The following is a 20,178-nucleotide window of genomic DNA, read 5'->3' on the forward strand; positions in this document are numbered from 1 at the left end:
GATTTTATTATTCACACATTTATTTTAGTACGTTTTTTCGTAGAGTAGGAACACGAAAGCAAAAACGTTCTATATTTTCGCGTTTTTTTAGGAAAATCGGTTTAAAAATTGGAAAAAACTTTTTTTGGCTGTTTCTGAAATCTTGTTTTAAATAAACCGATAATGCTAAAGTTTTTTAATAGGGATAAAATTAAAGCCTGGCAAATGTATTATGACCCTATGTTTTCGAAAATGACATTAGGCTTTTTACGTTTTCGAACGAGAGCAATATGATTTTTTAATTGAATATCTCTAAATCTAATGATGCTACAAGAAATGAAGAGTAGTTTCCGACTAACTAACAAGGCTTTGTTTATGATTAATCGATAGGACATTTCATTCTGTTTTTTTTCGGTAGAATACTAACGTTAAGGCAAAAATGTTCTTTTCTGGTTTTTCAGAAAAAACAGGTTTAAAAAGTTTTATGTGGTATTGAATATTAAATCTGCAATATCTCCGAAAATATTGATGCTACGAAAAAAGAAAGCTAGTTTTAGAATCAGATCTTACAATTACATAAAGAATTACCATTAAAGTCGAATAAACAAGAATTTTTGTAAATTTTGTAACGTAGTGCAATTTAAACTGAATTTTCTCCTGGGATCTTATTTTGCACATCACTTTTAAAGTTTCAGGGTTACGTGAATGTGAACAGCCCTTTAAACAGGTAAATTAATAAGTCACGTTTACGAGGCACGCTTCAAGATTGGTAACAATATTTCACCTTAAGATTTAAGTGACACTTCTGTACATAATTGACTAATTACCTGGCTCCTTTGAGGGTATATGATTCACTTAAACTTTAAGTACAAGTCGCGTAAGGGAATTTAAGTTGGACCAACACTGCCTCTTACACTAAGCGACTAATGCTATTTAAATAAGTAGCTTAACGTAGAAAGTGATACAACTTAAACTCAGCTCAACTTTTAAACAATTATCTATACGCTTTTATGTTTCGCTCAATCATAATACATTACTAAACTCTAATAAATTATATTTTTATAACTTAAATGCTTTATGTAAGAGTTAAGTGCAATATTTATTCTTTTATTTAATATTCTCTGGTGACAATTAGAAGGGTGGCCTGATAGTACTGTCGTTACCATATGTCCTTGCAATTAATTAATGTCCATTAAAATTCTTGAATGAGCACAGTTCGATTCTCAAGCTTGATAAATTAGTCACATTTGATCTAGGATCAGCAAATCGAATGAGGATCTGATTTGTATGTGTAAAGTTCTTTGCAATCATTTTAATCGAATATAGGATGAAGTAAGCATATTCAGCTTCGTTAAGTTACCATTTCTTATAGCTCAATTTGCAATATTATTATTAAATTATTATTTAAAATGTTGTCACAAGTTTAAGATGGTTACTGCCCAACATGTCGAAGGCATTTTTGGTTAGAGTTGGATATTTATATTTTTGGAATAGTTTTTGCACGGGGCTGTCCCGGTATATTATCATTTACCGACGCATTTTATAACGCAATTAAGTGATTTGATGAGAGCAGTGTGCCCCGACATATTGCACAAAGCCTGGATCTTGACCCATCATTGACTGACTAGGTTGCAGTGAAGTCCATTATTATGTTATTATATAGTATATTATTATTATAGTATATTATTATTATTATTTCAGAATGTTACAAGTTAATTTAATACGATGCTTAAAACCTCCTGCGATGCTGTTGCAGGTATATAATTACGAACGGACGCAGGCATTGGAGCTGATAACAGTCACCTCTGGATGCTTTCTTAGTGCTAACATATTATTATATAAAAAAATTAATTGTTTTAAACAATTAATTTTCGTCACAGGCTTAAGATGGTCACTGCCCAACATGTCGAAGGTATTTTTGGTTAGAGTTAGATTTTATTTTTGATTATTTAACACGGGGCTGTCCCGGTATATATCATCGTCACGGGCGCATTTTTATAATGCAATCAGGTGATCTGATGCCTGGTTTTTACACCATGCGTGGTTTTTACACCATCATTGATGGACTGGGTTGCAGTCAAGTAAACGATGGGTGGACCTATATTTAAGATTGGTTCTCAATCACCAAAAACCTCGGTAAAGGTACATAGAAAAATTTCCAAAGATACTAGCTCAGGGATCGAACCACGGACCTCTGAGGTGAAGTCCGAGCGTCTAACCAACTGAGCCACCGAGGCTTGATTATTTATGATTGTCGTATTATATTACGTCATATAATAATAATTATTATAATTATATATTATCATTATTAAGTATAAGTATATTATGAGAAAAGTTGTATGCTCCAGAAGCTACGATCATGGTTCCTTAAAGCAACCAATCCCGACGCAACTGGAAAGTGTACGTCGTCCACACCTGCTCCTTTTATCCTAGAAGGTAAGCAAGAACGGGCAATTTACGCAAGATACTTTGTAAAGCACTGTTCTGTAGAGTGCAGTCTCTAGCTTTTGTACAATGTTAGAAGGAACAGTGTTGTTGGGCCAGATGTAGTGATCCCAGAAGAACAGCCTTTTGCATCTGACTTGCGATCGTCTGAACCTAAAGCTGGCAAGCCGGGATTTTGTCGAGTTAGCTAAGAAATGAAGGTTTCATACCTACGAAGCAGCCTGCTCAGCTCCAAAAAAATAGTCTGATATTTCGCCGTTTTTCTTCCTCCTTTGCCGTGATATTACCATCGGCTGGTGCCGAGAATTCAATCACATAAATTTAGATCTTACACTGATCATTCTCTACAACGGACTCCAGTTCCCCCTAGGCGTATGTAGGCGTATAGCAAGGCAGGCATAAGATCCAAACGATAGAAATGCCGAATATGGTTATATAACACTTTTAGAGCTACATTGTGTCTCTCTATGTACCCGAAGCGTGCATATTTTGAGCATCTACTAAGAACATGTTCAATGCTTTCTGGCTCTTGCTTGCACGCTCGGCAGTTGTTATCGACTGCAGGTACATTCATTATACGCTCACGGTAAATTAAAATGTCTACAACGCCGTCTTGACAAGCAAAACGAAATCCTTTCGTCTCCGATCTTAATCCAGTAGATTTAAGAAACATGTTCGATAGACCAATCGATAGCTCTTCTCTACGTATAACACCGTAGAATTTACCATGAAGGGGCTTGTCAGCATGTTTCTTTAGTAGAAGCGAATGTTCTGCTTTGTATACAAGACTTTTAAACACCAAAGGTGTTAATGACGCTAGGCCATGTGAAGTGTCGCTGACATCAAATGGGAGACTTCATGTTGGTGTACGAGTCGCATTAGAGAATGTGTGCTTTTTAGAACTGAACAGGCTGTAGCTAGAACCGTTCTTCGATGAAGACACTCTAAGCTCAACAAACCTCTGCACCCTTTATGTCGAGGGAGGTATATACAAGGTACAAAAAATCTAGGATGATGACTTCGATGGATTTTCATCATCTTGCGTGTCTTTCGTTCAAGTTGCTTCAACTCATCGACGTCCCATTTTACTGCACCAAACGTGTAAAGCAGTAAAGGAATGGCCAGAATATTGGTCGCCTGGATCTTATTCTTCCAAGATCATTCGGAAGCCTAAATTTTTCTGAGAATTTCCCGATACCTTTTTTCAAGGGCCGTTTTCAACACACGCACATCTTGAGTTTCCACTTACGGTATTCCAAGATATGCATATGTTTTTCCATTATCAAGATGTTAAATGGTATTTCCAACTATGAGCTGAAGATCCTGATCGTCATGCGTTGATGTATTTACTAGTCGTCATTGGTGTAGATAGACGCAGACACACTTGTCCAATCAAAAGCTCATGCCCATGGCTTTAGAGTACCTATTTACTGCCGTCACAAGAATTGCAAGGTTCTCTTTTGAAGAAGTACAGAGTTTAAGGTCGTCCATGTATAAAAGGTGGTTGACATTAAATTCTCTTCTGTTCAACGGGCCACATACAGGTATCCAAAGATTTTGCCACAAAGTACAATAGATAGAGGCAAGAGGGAGATGCAGAAAAGTATCAGACTTAAAGAGTCTCCTTGGAAGACCCCCTCCTATATGTGACATAACTAGTAGTGACTTGTCTTTTGTCAGATGTTATGACAAATCTTGCCCGCCACAAGAGCATAGGCTCTTTCATACATCTCACTATTTTTGTATGCACCTCCAGGCACTCAAGGAGCTTAATAAGTAGCTCAGGGTTCGTGTTATCGAATGCCTTTCGGTGATCAATCCGAACAATAAACAGATTACGTCGATACCTGATGGAATCCTGGATAATACACCTGTCTATTAACAGGTTCTCTCTGCAACCAGCAATTTAACAACAATTTAGCCCACAAATAAATAATTTATGAGGTCATATTTACAATGATTTTCATTGTAAACATGACCTTATAAATTATGTATTTGTGAGCTAAATTATAAAATCAATTATAAATTTCAAACCTCTCAAACATTGATTAAAACTTACTTCGTTTCTCCGTATTCCTTACTAACCAAAAATCTGTACCTAAAGTTTCGATTATGTATGACACCTAAAACTCGTTAGGTCACATAGTAAATTCCAATTTCTGAAAGTCCTTGAATCGAGGTAACAGTTTTCTGTTTGAACTACACATTTTTCCGCGTGCGTCGTTCATTGTATCGACGTATAGGTAAAACTTATCGAACGCCGGCCTCTTTTTTCTACATGATACAATCACACATTTTGTTCATGTGCATTGTGCATCTGTCACAATAACAGAAAAGAAATCACGTTTCGTTATTTAAATATTATTTTCAATCTGCTCTTACTAAAAATCAGGATGTTAGAAAATCAGGGCTCTGATTTTTATTGGCTTTATTGGTATGCATGATTTATCGTATTTGCTTTAGCTATAGGGGTATAAGCACTGCACTTGACAACTCTATATGATTTAGATTGGGCACGTTGATGTGTACACGTGACACGTTAATCTGTACACGTTAAACTGCAGACGTTAAACTATACGCGTCAAACTGCACGCGTAAAATGACGTAAAAATGCATATGTGAAACGGTATACTAATATATAAATTTCTAGGGGAAAAAGTTATACATAGATTCTATATTGTGGGCAAGACAATGATATTTTTCACTTGTTTTATACATTTTTCTGTAAAAAACAAATGAAAAATATCAGTGTTTTTTCCACAATATATAAACTATACATCAATTTTCCACCTAAGTTCAAATTTAAAGTTAAGCTGCACACGTTTTTCTGCATCTATCAAACTGTACATATACGAGTTAAATAAAAATTGAACTCGAACTTAAAAACCCTGTTTATCACTTCTGAAACTTTTGCCGTAGATGCCGCCATCTTAAAAAATAACCCTTGCAGTTCAGGAGACCAATAAATATCTTCCTAGAAGAAGCACATTTCTGAAGGGAGACTTAAAACATACCAGTCATTTTCTAAGTGCCCACCTGATTTCCTGACAAATAATTGTATAGGTATCGGCATTTAAGGTACATCTTCCTCTGATAATCCTAAATGAAAATCATTGTTAAACACCCGAGTTATAAAACTTATTACTTCGGAAGACAAAATCTTCGGTAAACACCCTGAATGCCGTAGGATTTACATGTATCTTACAATTAAATAGTATTTTTTTGCAGAAAAAATCTTATCCTTCCGCGACAAACTACATCTAATGCATTGGAGAAAATCTCTTTAATGGCTAAAAAGGAAGTGATGATACTAAAAAATCCAAGTTCCCAAAGAATAAAAAATAGCTGCTATTCAAATTAGAAAAGCGTAGATAATTGATGATTTTTCTTTAGAAGGATTAGACGAAGATGAGTTTTAAACACCTGTAACAATAGGATTATTTGTCAGGAGTTATTTTTTAAGGCGACCGGATCTTCAGGGAACATTCTAGATGTAATAAACAGAATTTTAAGTACGAGGTTCAATTTTTATTCAACTCGTATGTGTAGAGTTAGACGGGTTAAATGTGTGCAGTTTGACTTGTGCATTTAAAAGTGTTTAAAGTGTACAGTTTAACGTAGCAGTTGAACATGTACAGTTTCACGTGTACATTTTAACGTGTGCAGTTTAACGTATGCAGTAAAGCGTATGTCCTTTGATGTGTAGGATCTAAAGTTTAGTTTTTTTAAACTTATTATCAACAAATGAATTTTAGGTATACATTTTGATATGTGCAGTTTGATGTGTGCAGTTTGACATGTGCAGTTTGACAAGTACAGTTTGACAAGTGCAGTTTGACATTTACAGTTTAACGTGTCCAGTTTAACGTGTGCAGTTTAAGGTGTACATTTTAACGTGTACAGTTTAACATGTGTAGTTAAACTGTTAGTAGAGGTGTGCTAAAGCTTGTAAGCTCGCAACTTAACCCGGTTTTTCTTTTTATTTGAATACAAAACTTTTCAAATCGAATGGAGATTGTAAGGTATATTTATTTTTAAAGTATAAATTTGTGTTAATATTAATATTAATATTAATTTTGATTAATATTCCTTATTTATTTTGTCAGCTTTGTGATCTGTGTGATCTTTATTCCGGTCTGCAAGTTTTTTTTGGTCCGCAAGGTTTTGTCGGTCTACGAAATTTTTCTTGAATCGCGAGAAAGTCATCTAACTTGATACTCGACTCGACACGCACAAAAAAGCTCACCTCACGTGGATCGAAATTTTTAAATCCCTATATGTTAGACAATTCCTAATACTATTCGCATATTTGAATGTAGTCTCGTAAGTTAATGAAGAATGCTGAGTCAGCTAAAAATATTAGAATTGACCTAAGTATAATGAAAAATGTTATATTTATAATCGTGATTCAAGACGGAAGACGGAAGTTTTAATTACATTATACTTATATAATGGTCATATTTTTGTGGGTTTATTTATACCTTTATTATTATTATTATTCAACCCCAGATTTTATAATGCAGTGAACTTCCACTTATTTACCTCGCGCTACGAACTCAATCTTTGTGCATAGACTTTTTAAAAGTTCGGCTTTAACGAACAAATTCTCATTACGTATCTCGTGCTTCGCACTCGAGTTTATCCCTCAAATTTGATACAATTCCCATAAATATGTATTATTATAATTCATAACTTACATTGGTATTGAAACAGACGTAGTTTCATTTTCCCGTTTAAAAAAATACTAATTCTTTTTAAAAAATTTTGTGGTAAAACATTTTATTTTAACTTTTGTCTGCTTTTTTCGTTTTTCCATAAACTGAATTTGCTCATTTCCAATGTTTTTTTATGATTTAAACTTTAGACGTATGGTTTACTGAGCAGCCTTACCATTTTTAACTTAGGATGTATTTATATAATTGAGAATCTTTGAAATACTGTGAAATTGTTGCTTTTTTTTCTCTTGCCTTTTTTTTCATATTGTACATTATTTGGCTTAAAAGATTCATTTTCGTGTGTCTTTTGCAATTTTGTAAATGCTTTAACTCTGGTGATTTTTGGTTTTATGAGAAAGCTCATCAGGATAAATTGTTTAACTTTTTTAATACTATAAACATTCGTACAGAAAAATGTAGAATTTTGGAAAAAGTGGTATCAAAAATATTCAAAATGCGCTCACTTTTTGAATTTCATATGCAAAAGGGATGGCTAACAAACTTGATCTTTAGTTTAGAACACTAAAAGAGTGTACCAGAGGCCAATCTAATGGATTGATTTTTTCAAAAGTTATTAGACAGAGAGACAAATTCGTAAAAACATTTTTTCGGATTCAGCGGGTCTCAAAACGTGGACATTTCACGGAAACTAGGGGGGGGGGGGGAATTTGACACAAACCTAATACCTTAAGATGAGAATGTAAAAATTAATTAATTTGTCATGAATAATTCTTTGATAGTTCTGTTAACGAACCTTTTTTGATATATTACGATCCAGCAATAGAGATTTATAAATTTAAAAATATATTGTTTATCTTTTTTATACTCGTATAAGGAAAGCTTGTTTAAATTTTGAATAGAACCGTAATGTAGCAAATACCATGTATATGATCGGATCTTCGAGAAATATCGATTGACTTATTGAAAAACCTTTTTTGACCTTTCATGATCTACCAATATCGTTTTTAAAATATTTTAACAAAACAAATTTCTGTATTAGAAACATAACAGTACAGTACAGTACAGTACTGTATTAGATGTAACTTTTCGCGTTTTAGAATCACTTCGAATAATATTTTGAGTTATTTTTTATGAATTTGATAATCTGCCAATATCGATTTATGAAATTAATCAAACTGTTCACTTTATTCTTATAATAAAAACTTGTTTATTATTTGAAATATAACACTACTGTAACTAAAAAAGTGGCTCGTTGCAAAAAGATACAAGAATTGACCTTTTGATGGTGTCTCTAATTTTATGAAAATAAAATTTTCGATATAAGACCGAAAAATCAATTTTTAATGAAATAAGTAGCAGTTTTTTTTTTGTTAGTAAAAATAAATATCACTCTATGGGGAAGCAAAATGCCCATAAAGTGAGAACAAATAAATCCATCCACAGTGAATACACCCACAGTACATCGCAGCTATATGTTTATAATTATTGTTCATAAAAAGAACAAAAGTATGGGTTTTTGTCATCTTGTCACTAAAATAACAAATAATTAATATTTTTTAGAAATCAAAATCGACCAAGACAGACTTCTTCGAAATTTAATAAGGTTTAGTTTTAAAAAAAGCCCATTTAAAAGTGGTCGAGAAAAATGACTTCTGGAACTTTTGAAACCAACATTTATAATTTATAAGTAATAAGATTAAAAATAAAGTATAAATTGAAACAATAAGTATATGATTGATTTACCGATTCGAGGCCAGCATCGATACCGGAAGCTATTCCACCATTTGGAAGTTCTTGAATACCAGCACTGGTCCCTGCTGTCGTCGTGGTAGTAGTCGTTCCTTGTGAACTCTGCTGAAGTTGAAGGGTTGTCTCTTTCGATGCCGCGCCCGAATAATGTGCCGCTGACGACGTCGCAGCCCCATTTTGCGGTCTTGTTGCATCTAGAAGCACCTTCAAGGAAGCGATAGCGTGCAACTGCGTCGCTTTTTCGTCCACCTTACCTAAAAATTATTTCTTGTTAGGGTAAAAAAATCGAAAGATCTTCAAAAAAATGGGTTGCGATCGACTTAACTCCCAACATGTCCAAAATTATTAGACTATTGAAAAAAATAGTAATCAAAAATAATAAATAAAAAATGTATTACTTTCGCCACATTTGTGCACGTACCTTTCAAAATTAAAGGTAAAATTATTGATAACCGTAATTTGGTAATTGTGAATTCCTTTTCGTTAAAATATATATTTTGTATGGTTGCTGAGTCCAAATTTGATGTCAAAATTGCTGAATATAAAATGTCTCACCTAAAATAGCGAAAGCAAAATCCAAAAAATGTAGAAATTGTAAAATACTTGGACATTCTTAAAAATACGCTTATTAAGGATAGTTTAATTCACATTTGCAGATAAAAGTGCTAAATTAAACATGGCTGCCCCAAAATCGAAAAAGTGTACAATACTCGGATTTTTTGAAAAATATGCTCAATCAGGTTTCTTTTAGTTTGCTGAATCCGAATTTTAGGTAAAGATTGCGAATTCCGAATTGCGTAAAAATTTAGAAGACACTGGCTAAGAGGGAATTTGGAGTCAAAGTACTTAAAGTAAAATAACCCAACATTCAAATGTTTAAAATTTCCAAGATATAAGGTTTTACAAATGTTGAAAGATCCCGAAAAAGGAATGGAATAAAAGAAAAGATGATAGATTTCTGTATGGAATAACGATTTCCAAATCTAGAAGATTAGTTCCGCTTAAAATATCGACAGAAGCACCTTGCTTATAAATAGCCATGTTTCTTTTTTAAAAAGTTGGTTGCTGATTTAAAAAAAAATGTTTAACAAATACAGTATTTATGAAAAAAAAAGATTTTTTTAAACATTTTCTAGAAGGTTTGGACCAAAACAAGACTTTTTCTGTTTACACTTTATTGTCCACTTAAAGACATGTGATACTTACATCATACTACTTCTATTATACGACATTTTTTCACAACAACTTATGTCTACACGAATTGAGATGAGTTTTCCATTTAGGAAACTATATAAAGAACGCTAAAGAACGTTTGTATACTATGCAATTTTTACAATTACAAGAAATACTTTTTTAGACGGGGTTTCGGATTTTTTTGTAATTTTTCTAAAAATTTATCAGCATAAAAATGCTCCTAAGTGCTCCTAGATAAAACTTTGAAAAAATGTAAATTTCATTTAAAGGCATATACTTCATTCAGGAAAAATAAAATTTCCAATCTAACAAAAACTTTTGCTATAGAAAAATACAAATAAAAGTTTTAGTTTGAACGGAAAATTTATTTTTCCTATGCAGAGTGCGTATCTTAAAAAGCATTTAGCATTTTTTCTAAGCCTTTCAGTTTAATAGGTGCTGTGGTATCTACTTGAAAAAATGTCATTTTTCGTGAAAATGTAAAAGTTTACATCGTTCACAAGGCTTTACAGAATCTTTCTCTCATAAGAATTGTATTTGTTTAAAAAATTATTGTAACTATTAACGACCTACTTTTAGATAAGTTATCCTGGATATGTATAATAATTAGACGACTTTTCTCGATAAGTGAAGCTAAAGTTGCCGTGTAGACCACAAACACTAATTACATTTAAAAATGTAAAATTTCAGCAGTCTTAAACCTTTAAAATCTCAAAATCGATTTTAAAAATTGGTATGTATGTTTTGATAGGTCAAACTTTTGAAAAAAGTTCACACTTGAATTTAAGAAATACAGTGAGACTCTGATACTGGGTCGGGTTTGGGGGTGTCGGTGGTGGGGAATAAACTCGATAGAGTTCCGCTCCGCTTTTGCTTGGTCTTAACTGAGCGAATGCTGCACACCCGCCCAGTTCCTTTTACTCCTATTTGCGGCGTGGCGTCAATTCTCGAAAGAACTATGCCAGGGGGCCCTATATCAGAGTTTTATTTTAATAAAAATATGAGAATGACAACTGAATAAGGACCAAAAATAACATTATGTCGATACTACATTGTGGAAAATTTACTCAGAATCATAAAAGTTTGTTACCATTATTTAAAAAGTTGCAGGGAGCTAAGAACATTTTTGTTTTAATTTCAGGTATTTCAGAGCGGAAAATCCCAAAGGTCCCTCGCCACTTGTCATTCTCATGTCTTCGTGGGATACGATATAATAATTTTTGTAATTTTATTCTTTATCGTTATTTTAATACTTGTTTAGGTATGAATTTGAATTTTTTATCTTCTAAATGTATTTCCTTGTTTAAATCAACAAGAATTATCTCTTTTTTAAAGTCTAAAGGTGATTTTGTAGGACATTCTGAAGAGAAATATTTTATTACTTGAAAACTTATCGTATCTAACGTGGTTTCGCAGAAAAGTTAAATCTTTTGAATTTCTTCGAAAGTTAGCATGCTATCAGACTATAGGCACGTCCTTAGAAATCGTTATTTCTGATTTATATGTAGTGTCTCAAAACGTCAAGAATTGATGAAAACTGAATGGGTCCAAATTCATACGAATCCAGTACCTTCTATCATAAGTTATGAAAATGTAATAAGCGAACTTCAGTACAAAATGGACCTTTGTGACAAAATATTCTGACAACAATTTCTGCATATTTCAAATATCCTTTTTACAAAATGAGCCTTTCTAAATAAAATATAAAGAGCATAATATACAAAAAATATATTTAAATGATCTTACTCTTCAAATAATATCTATCTAGTAATGTGTTCATCTATTTTCAATTTCAGTTAGACTTCTATTTGCATATTTTATTCTTTATCCTTCAGAAAAAGATGAACACGAAATTGACTGATTAAAATTGAAGTTTAGGCTATGAATGCTTCCAGTAAAGTTAAAGTTAAAGGAAACTTTGTGTCTAAATTTTCGTGATTTTTTCCAACAAAAGTACTAAAACGAACTCAGCCGAACTAATGAAAAAAGAACCTTTGTATTGAGCTATCAGACAGTGTCCGTATAGGTGCAAAACTGTTTCTTCTTATTCGGAAAACTCAATTTGGACAATAAAATGCTGGAGTTGGATCAATCGTTTCCACTTACAACGAAAACTGTATCGTGCAAATAAAGAATAACCATTCCATTTTCATGCCCGAGAAAAGCAATCGTTTTGCACAAGACTAAAAATGATCATCTTTTGTTGTCAGCGTGATCAGTATATTTGTAGGCTGAGTGATGAAGCTTTTTAGAGAAATATATTTTTCTCTCATGCATAGTACACTAAGAGATTATAAAATGACATTAAAATATTCAAAATTGTTTGTAAAATGTTTAAGCTGTTAGCAGAAATGTGTTATAAGTGTATTCAATCTTTTATTTTTATTTAGTAAATTCGTTTAGGTACTGATGAAAAACGCGATACAAGAATGACAGTTTATTATGTATTGATTAATAACTTAAACAAAAAATTATGAAATTCAGTTAATCAGAACTTGTAATATTAGAATAATTCGACAAATAAAAAACGAAAATACTTTTCCACAAAGAATAAAGACAACGTGACAGATCTGAGTTCAATTTCCAATACAATGATAAAATTTCGAGCTGTAATTTTGTAATGCTTTACATTTTTTATTTTTATCCAATAAAATATTATTATCTTTAAATGCCTAAATTTGAGGTTTTTAATTTTAAGAATTTTTAATGAAAATAAACTTAATTAAATATATAAAAAACAAATACAACGTAAATCAAATTAATTAACTGAATAAACGTCAATTCTAATTATACTTTACAGACAATACTACGCATTAATTTATCAAAAACAACTTTAAAAGAACTGCCTAATTCTACAAATTATTCCATATTCAAAAAATACAAGATCAATTCTGATTCAATCTAGGGATATTGATATCGTCAAAATATCAAAGTAAATAAAAGTAAATCCAAATAAACTATATATAATCAAGAGTTTCATTTTAAATCGGAAATACTAAATTTTTTCGATCACAAATAATGTTAATTTTTATTATTGTAGATTTTTATCCTGGCTCTGAACAGATTGCACGGCGAGGGAGTCCAGGTAAGGGAACTTGTAATCCCTTTTAGTTTCCTTTGAATCAAAATATAAATATGACTATATCCAATTATGAATTTATTTGTTGGCACTGTCACTTAAACTTTATAAGTGAAATTATGTTCTTATTTATTGAATGCAGTTTGATTATGCGATGATTATAACAAACGCTTCGAATGGTACAAATCAAAATAAGAACAACTAGTATTCCATGAGTCCATGACTCACCGACAATTAAATATATTTTTGCGTCCTCTTGCTTTTGACATAAATAAAATAATTATTGCAGTTTACATTTTTAAAAGAAAAAATGTTTTATGAAATGTGTCATGCTCATCTTACAGCATTTGTCCAGAGAAGTGCAATCTGCCGTTATTAAGGACCTTATGAAACATTTCTATAGAAAGAACTTTTTCTTTTGAAATACAAACTTCGAGAAGGCAGACCGCGTTAGCTTGAAATATCTGTTTATTTCATGTTTCAAAAATTTGTATATTATACTGGAAATGTACACACAGTGAAAATTAATATCACCGCTGCCACCATTTTCTTATCTTATAAAGAACGAGTTAATATTCAACGCTTTCAGTTTAGAATTTTTCTACTTTAAAACTTTGAGTTTGAAATTGCACAATCAAGAACTAAAACTTGTTTTAAATTCTCTTATTTAACTTTACAAGGTTTCAAGCTCATTTGAATTGGCCCTGTTCAATTGCCTATTTATCTTAAGATTATTTGCATAATAATTAATATTTCTCAACACTGAACGATTCGAGGAAAAAATTGTTGAAAAATAGAATTCGGTTATTTCCTATTGGGTCAAGAAGCACACTGTTTAATTTTGATCTATGTAATTTCGAACTGGCATATAATTATAGTGGATATAAATACGATAATTTTTCGAAAGAGCCTATTTCAGCACTTCTTAATTTATTTATACGACATATTTATATTTGCAAGAGTTAGAATTGAAGAAAGAGAAAATACCAAAATATTATCAAAAACCAAGGGTAATCAAATAATTTAATTACTTTTTCACAATTTTCGATTTACCTTTTTGCTAACTTTCTTATTTCACGCCTCCATATTTTCTCTCATTCTCAATTTTATCGCCATACTCAATTTTTGTTTTGCAAAACGGAAATAGAAGAAGAAAGATGATAATCTTTGAAAAAAGTGTACAAAAAGTCACCCTTTTCGTCCTTGATAAATGGTACTATCTATAAAGGCATGAGAAAAAACTACAATGCGCAAAAATGATTAAAATGCTTTAAAAAGTGTGTAAGAAAGTAGCTATAGTGAGTTAGAAAGAAACTATATCCAACTTTTTCGCACTCTTTTTTTTTAACATTATAATTATTTTGCTCGTTCTACTCCTTCCATAAGCCCTTCTAGATAGCGCGTAACGTCTTGAAAAATAGGGAAGAGTCACCCTTACTTTCTATCTCATTTTTCACACGTGTCATTATGATCTACAAACGGTATCTACGCTACTTAAGTTTTTTAAGGTGGAAACCGATGATCAATATCTATCTTTTAGTCTCAGAATTTCCTACCAGAACGTTAAAAATGGAAGTGCATAAATGTGAGCTAAAGTCGTAACTTGGGGGTTGGAATATACTTTAATATGCCCATATCTTTACTGCAAATTTATTTAAAAGCTTCGATGGAAATCGCGTGCATTTTATCTAAAGTTAGAAGCAAAAATGACGGCAATGGTGGAATAAACGTTACGTATTCTAATTATTGGTTTTTTTAATGGTGTATTTATACAAAGTGTATTTTGTATTACAATTGTGCCCTTTATATTATTGTGTAAATTAACTCAAAAAAGGATTGAAATATAACCTAACATTTTTTTTCAAAATTTGCACATTTCATTCAATTGAATAAGGGTTTGATCATTTAAATATGACGTATTTCAACACACTCTTAGATATTATAATTTGAACTTTTAACAATTAATATCTAAATAATAAATTGAAAAATAACAAATAATACTTCTTTAGTTACAAAAATTAAGTTTTATGTCGTATCAATTTCTACTTTTATCACTCCGTTTTCGTTTATCCGCTTTTATTTTGATGTAAGGTTACACGATTTATAAAATGACCAATCTGCTTCTTTAGAATTTCTATTTTCAGAATGGAATGCTTCAGTAAAATCATTGGACAGGTCATTTTAAAGAGAAATAAGAAATTGAGAAAGCCATTATTGATAAAGTTATGAATAAAAAAGGCATTAGGTGATATCCACGAAATGGATATTCTACGTACGTAATCGTATTATTTTTAGAAACAAATTCTGAGAAAAAATAATAGCGCAAATTTTCAAAGAGATTTCTGTTCCACTTTAGAAAGAAAAATGAAAAATGTGTCTGGCACACTAATTTTAAAGGTAGCAGAAGAGCAATAAGGTCGGAATGGCGTAACGTTTCCTTTTCGTGTTTCCGTGTTTCGTACTACAGTTTCGGGGCTAAATCACACGCCCACTCTTTTGCCTACATCCAACGTATGCCCTAAAGTAGGTTAGCCTTTCTAGGGCTAAACTAATAACAAAACTTTAAATAGCATAAAATAAAGAGACAAGCAAAGTCCTGGAGTAAACAAATAAAGGCAAATAAGAATTTATGTACGGAAACAAATTCACAGAAAGAAGTTGAATAATTTCGACGCCTTAGTTATGAAAACAAATTTTTGTACGTCATATCCCCCGAAAAAGAATTTATCAAACTCTTTTTCATTACTTAATATATTTTTTTACGATATTAGGATAAATTAAACTCTTCAAAAAATGTTAATAAATTGAAAGGAACGAAAGCGCTCAAAAGGAAATGAGAAAGGTCGAGTGAGTTCCAGTATTTAGCAGATAAAAATATACAAAAAGCTGAGTCAGACAATTGTTCTTCTTATACTTGTGTTCGTAACCCTCAACACACTAATGCAAAACTTGAGGGAGAAGCGTACAAATTAAGGGCGCTCACTAGAACCCTTAGATATTACTTAACCGACTACTCGAAGGGTTTTTAAATTACATGTATTAACTTCGTCGTTTCATGTTCAAGTATACCAGAAATAATTTGAAAATCGAATACCTCTTCTTAAAAAGGCGGGAATGTCGTGCATTAATTTAGGCTACGTCTATAGTCGTCCCGAGAAATTCTAGGAGTTGGAAAAGGGGAAGGACTAGTCATATGCAAATTATTCAACTAATCATCCCGAATTTCCGAACGACGACACACTTCGATTACTTCACCATTGTGCACTGTTAAAGATTAACTGGCATCATAAATTGAATAATTATTTCTTTTATATAAGAAATAGTAAATAATTAATTACGAATATTCCACAAATTACCATATTCATAAGGTTAATTACCCCAAATTTCGATAACAGGTCAGTATAAAAATTAATGAACGAATTCCAGATAATTATAAACATATCCCACAACTAAATTATAGTTATTCATTTTCTAAAATTACTCAAGATTAAATCCGTATCAAAGTAAGCACGCTGATTATTGGCATCTTAAATAAATATTGTTTATCTATCTAAAAAAGTGGCGTAACAAATTGTCTCGAAAGTCTCGCACTCATTGTTGTTAAAAAAAACTTATTGACTTTTGAATGACCTAAAATTGCTCCATTTAAATAAAGAAAGATGAATTCGCAACGAAAAATGTAACAAAATTGTCTATGATAATTCAGCAATATTTCTGCGAATACTTTTTCTTTGAAACAATACTTCTACTCTAAAAAATATTTGAAGTAATTTCTTTATCTAAAATTTGGAAGGCAGATATTTCAAATTATGAAAAATTCTGACTTTGAACAGGGATTCTTTATAACTTCTTTCTTCTAAACCCGAATCATAATTCTTTTGTAAAATTTCCATTCCATGCAAAAAATTCCCTATCCTAAAATAAAAACAAGAACCATTGTATGAAATTCCTTATCCCAAATAAGAATAAATTTAGAGTAATCAAATAAAACGCGATAAGCCCTGCATGTTCGAAAAGTTATCAATTCGATTATCTAACTTCAGAAAGCTGAATATAAACCCGTTGTTTAATGCTATAAAAATCTGTTTGAAATACAAACAAATGACAAGTGAGTTTATCGTGTGTAGGATTGGTTTCAGAATGCGCATTACCGACTGAATAAAATTCAAGCGATAGGATGAATCGGTTACCCGGGAGGGAATGGGTGCCGCGGGTTGTCGTAAAGGGATTGCGCGCTTTAATTGTTTATAAAGCGATTGCATGATTCACGTGTAATGTAAGCAAGGATGATTGGGTTTTATGGGTTAATAGGTGACGACCGTCCACCCATTTTGCATTTGCCATCTAACATCTCACATCTACCCTCGACTTCCAGCTCCCTAAACAGATACTCTACTGCAACTTCTCTTGGCTCGACTCCCATTCCCGAGAAACCAACTGTAAGTTTAAGAGCACGAGACACGATAGCTCTAGAGTCTAGAACCGCTCGGGATCGATATTTCCAGAGCAGAGTGCCTTCCTACTCTCTCCTGTGATTCCTATCTTCCTTCTTACCTACTTGCTCCCTGAGAAAACAATGCCCAAGTCGAAATGTTGCCCCTGTTTTGAACCTACAACCAATAACTTTGTACAGGAAGAAAATTGTTTGGGAACAGATTCCAAAAAATTTTGCGTAAAGCTGAGACATATGTAGAGGTATTTTTGAAAATTTTAACATCATTGTGGTAATTTTAAAAACTATTTTGCCTGCTTATAGAATAAAACATTTCAAAGTCTCCTATTTAGTAGCTTTGAATACCCAAAGCTGAGTAGAACGAGCGGTTACTCAAGGGATTTGGATGAGGAAACAACACGTGAAGGGGTTTACTAGGTTAATGTCAAGTACTCGGAAAAGTAAAAATAGTTATCAGGATTTTTAGTGCAGTCGTTAGAGAGTTGAATTTTACTCCTTAGGATCCAGCGTTCTTTTTTGTCAATAGAATTCATTTTACTCAACTGCATTTGAATGTTCCCTTAAATACCTCTATATGACCTAGTTTAACGCAAAATTTAAGAATTCCTTCCCCTATCAATTTTTTCCATGTAGGCGTTAAGAGCAGTAAACTAGTAAGTAAGCACTGATTCTAACATAATTTACATCCTAAAGTAACCATAATAATGTTAGAAAATTTCCCGCTTTCGCAAGTTCATCGTTAATATAGGTTGCGGTGACTAAATAAAAGATCAGTGTAACAAAACAATTTATTTGGCTCAAACCAAAATTTTTGTTAAATTCCGTTTATTGCTTGCGGGGCCGTTCACATATTACGTAACGCAATTTTCAACCAATTTTGTACCCCCCCCCCAGGTTGTATAGCAACGTAACAAAACGTACCCCCCCCCCCAGTAACGTGAAAAATCTTGATTTTGCTGTTTTACAGCATTTCAAACGCGGTAGTCTCTCCACCAGGTTAAAGCTACCAGTCCAGAACCGCAAGACTCAAATGAAGGTGGTAGCGAAATCTGAACTGTACCGCGCTTAATTGTTTACTACTAGTATACTCCTCTTCACTGATTAATCAAGTACTTTTTCCAATTTCAACTACATGAAGGATCTATATGTATCCTTTCCAATATGAATTTTCTTAAAATCCCATACAAAGGTATTTATAAATGTTCCTAGAAATTCGCAATTTTCTAAAAAATAATGCAAAAAAATAAGATTACGTCTTTTTGAAGATTTTGATCGTTGTTTTTATAAAAAGTTGATTTTCGAAAAAAATTATTAACTTAATAATTATTTATTAGGTATATTTGAGATGATTTTAACTAATTAATAATCTGCTTAATAGCTGCTTTTCAATATATATTTTTCTCCATGCAGTTAGTGAATTTCAAAGCACAGTATTTTTAAGGAATCTTTATAGGTTTTATTTAAGATTTTTCATTATTTAATAATCTTGAATGAAACCTATTCATTTCCCTCCTAAAATTATCTGCTTAGAAACTCACTAACTGTGCCGAATAAATTTTTATTCGCTTTACTGAAATTTCAATTACATGTAGTCGAATGTTCAACTGCATACTTGAAATTTCAATTGCACGAGCCGATTTTTCATTCACACTTAGTTGAAATTGTAACAACCGTAATTGTATAAAACTTCAACCACATGTGGTTGAAAATTCAACCAGATATTTCTAACAGTCAGTAAACAACGAATATACGAAGTATACAACATACACGAAGTACTTGCTCATAATCTCAATGTCCTTTTTGTGCTATGCACAGAGTTGTCACGTGTAATGACTGTGTCGATATTTGAATTAATTTTAATATCTGTTGTCAGTAATCATCTGATTTTCAAATTACAAATAAAATTTTGTATGATTTTATATTTTTGTATGATCTAATAAACTGATTTTTGATTAAAAATGCAAGGTTTATTTTTTCGCGTAATTCCAACATTCATTTCTCCAAATAAATCTGTTTTTAGGATAGATAATTGAATCCTATTTTTTATCATAGTGGCATACAAGAAGACAGCACCAAATTTTTAGCTCCTTTTACAAAAATAAACATACTTAAATATTAATTTTGTATATAAAATATATACAGTGCCTCTAATTAACACTCTAAGAAGTTATACACAAGTTTTCAAGTAAATCTATCGATTCCAGGTGGTTTCAGTTATTCAGCACTACATGCAACTATTTTTAATATAGTTAACTGTTTATATAATTATATAAAAACAGCATTAAATAAGATTCTGCAATTCGTTCATTTTAGATTAAAAATATTTAAAGTAGGGTCAGAATTTAAGCAGATAGGTTATATAGCCACAATATCGTAATGGTTTAAAAAACACTATCTTTCAAAAAGTTACAGTACAACTTGATATTGATTCCAAGTTATAAAAAAAAGATTAATGCATAAACTTTAGGCAATTTGGAGTATATTCAGTTCTCTCCAAACAGCGTTAAAGCTCAAATAGAAAATATCTCTCAAATTACAAGAGATTTATTTGAGAAATAAGAAATCCCAACAGTTCAAAGAACCAATTAGAGGGCTACAAATAC

General features: G+C 31.9%; 1 protein-coding gene across 5 annotated transcripts in view; it reads right to left on the reverse strand.

Annotated features, from left to right (window-relative positions):
- LOC117171303 (sodium/potassium/calcium exchanger Nckx30C) overlaps nt 1-20,178 on the reverse strand; it is a 207,802-nt gene that overhangs the window by 41,062 nt on the left and 146,562 nt on the right. For all 5 annotated transcript variants that reach the window (XM_033358472.1, XM_033358470.1, XM_033358469.1 and 2 more), the window contains one exon: nt 8,844-9,103. In XM_033358472.1, the coding sequence (XP_033214363.1) occupies nt 8,844-9,103 (260 nt within the window). The remainder of the gene's footprint in view (nt 1-8,843; nt 9,104-20,178) is intronic.

The sequence above is a fragment of the Belonocnema kinseyi genome, chromosome 4, assembly GCF_010883055.1.
Source record: "Belonocnema kinseyi isolate 2016_QV_RU_SX_M_011 chromosome 4, B_treatae_v1, whole genome shotgun sequence".
In the NCBI taxonomy this organism is placed as follows: Eukaryota; Metazoa; Arthropoda; class Insecta; order Hymenoptera; family Cynipidae; genus Belonocnema; species Belonocnema kinseyi.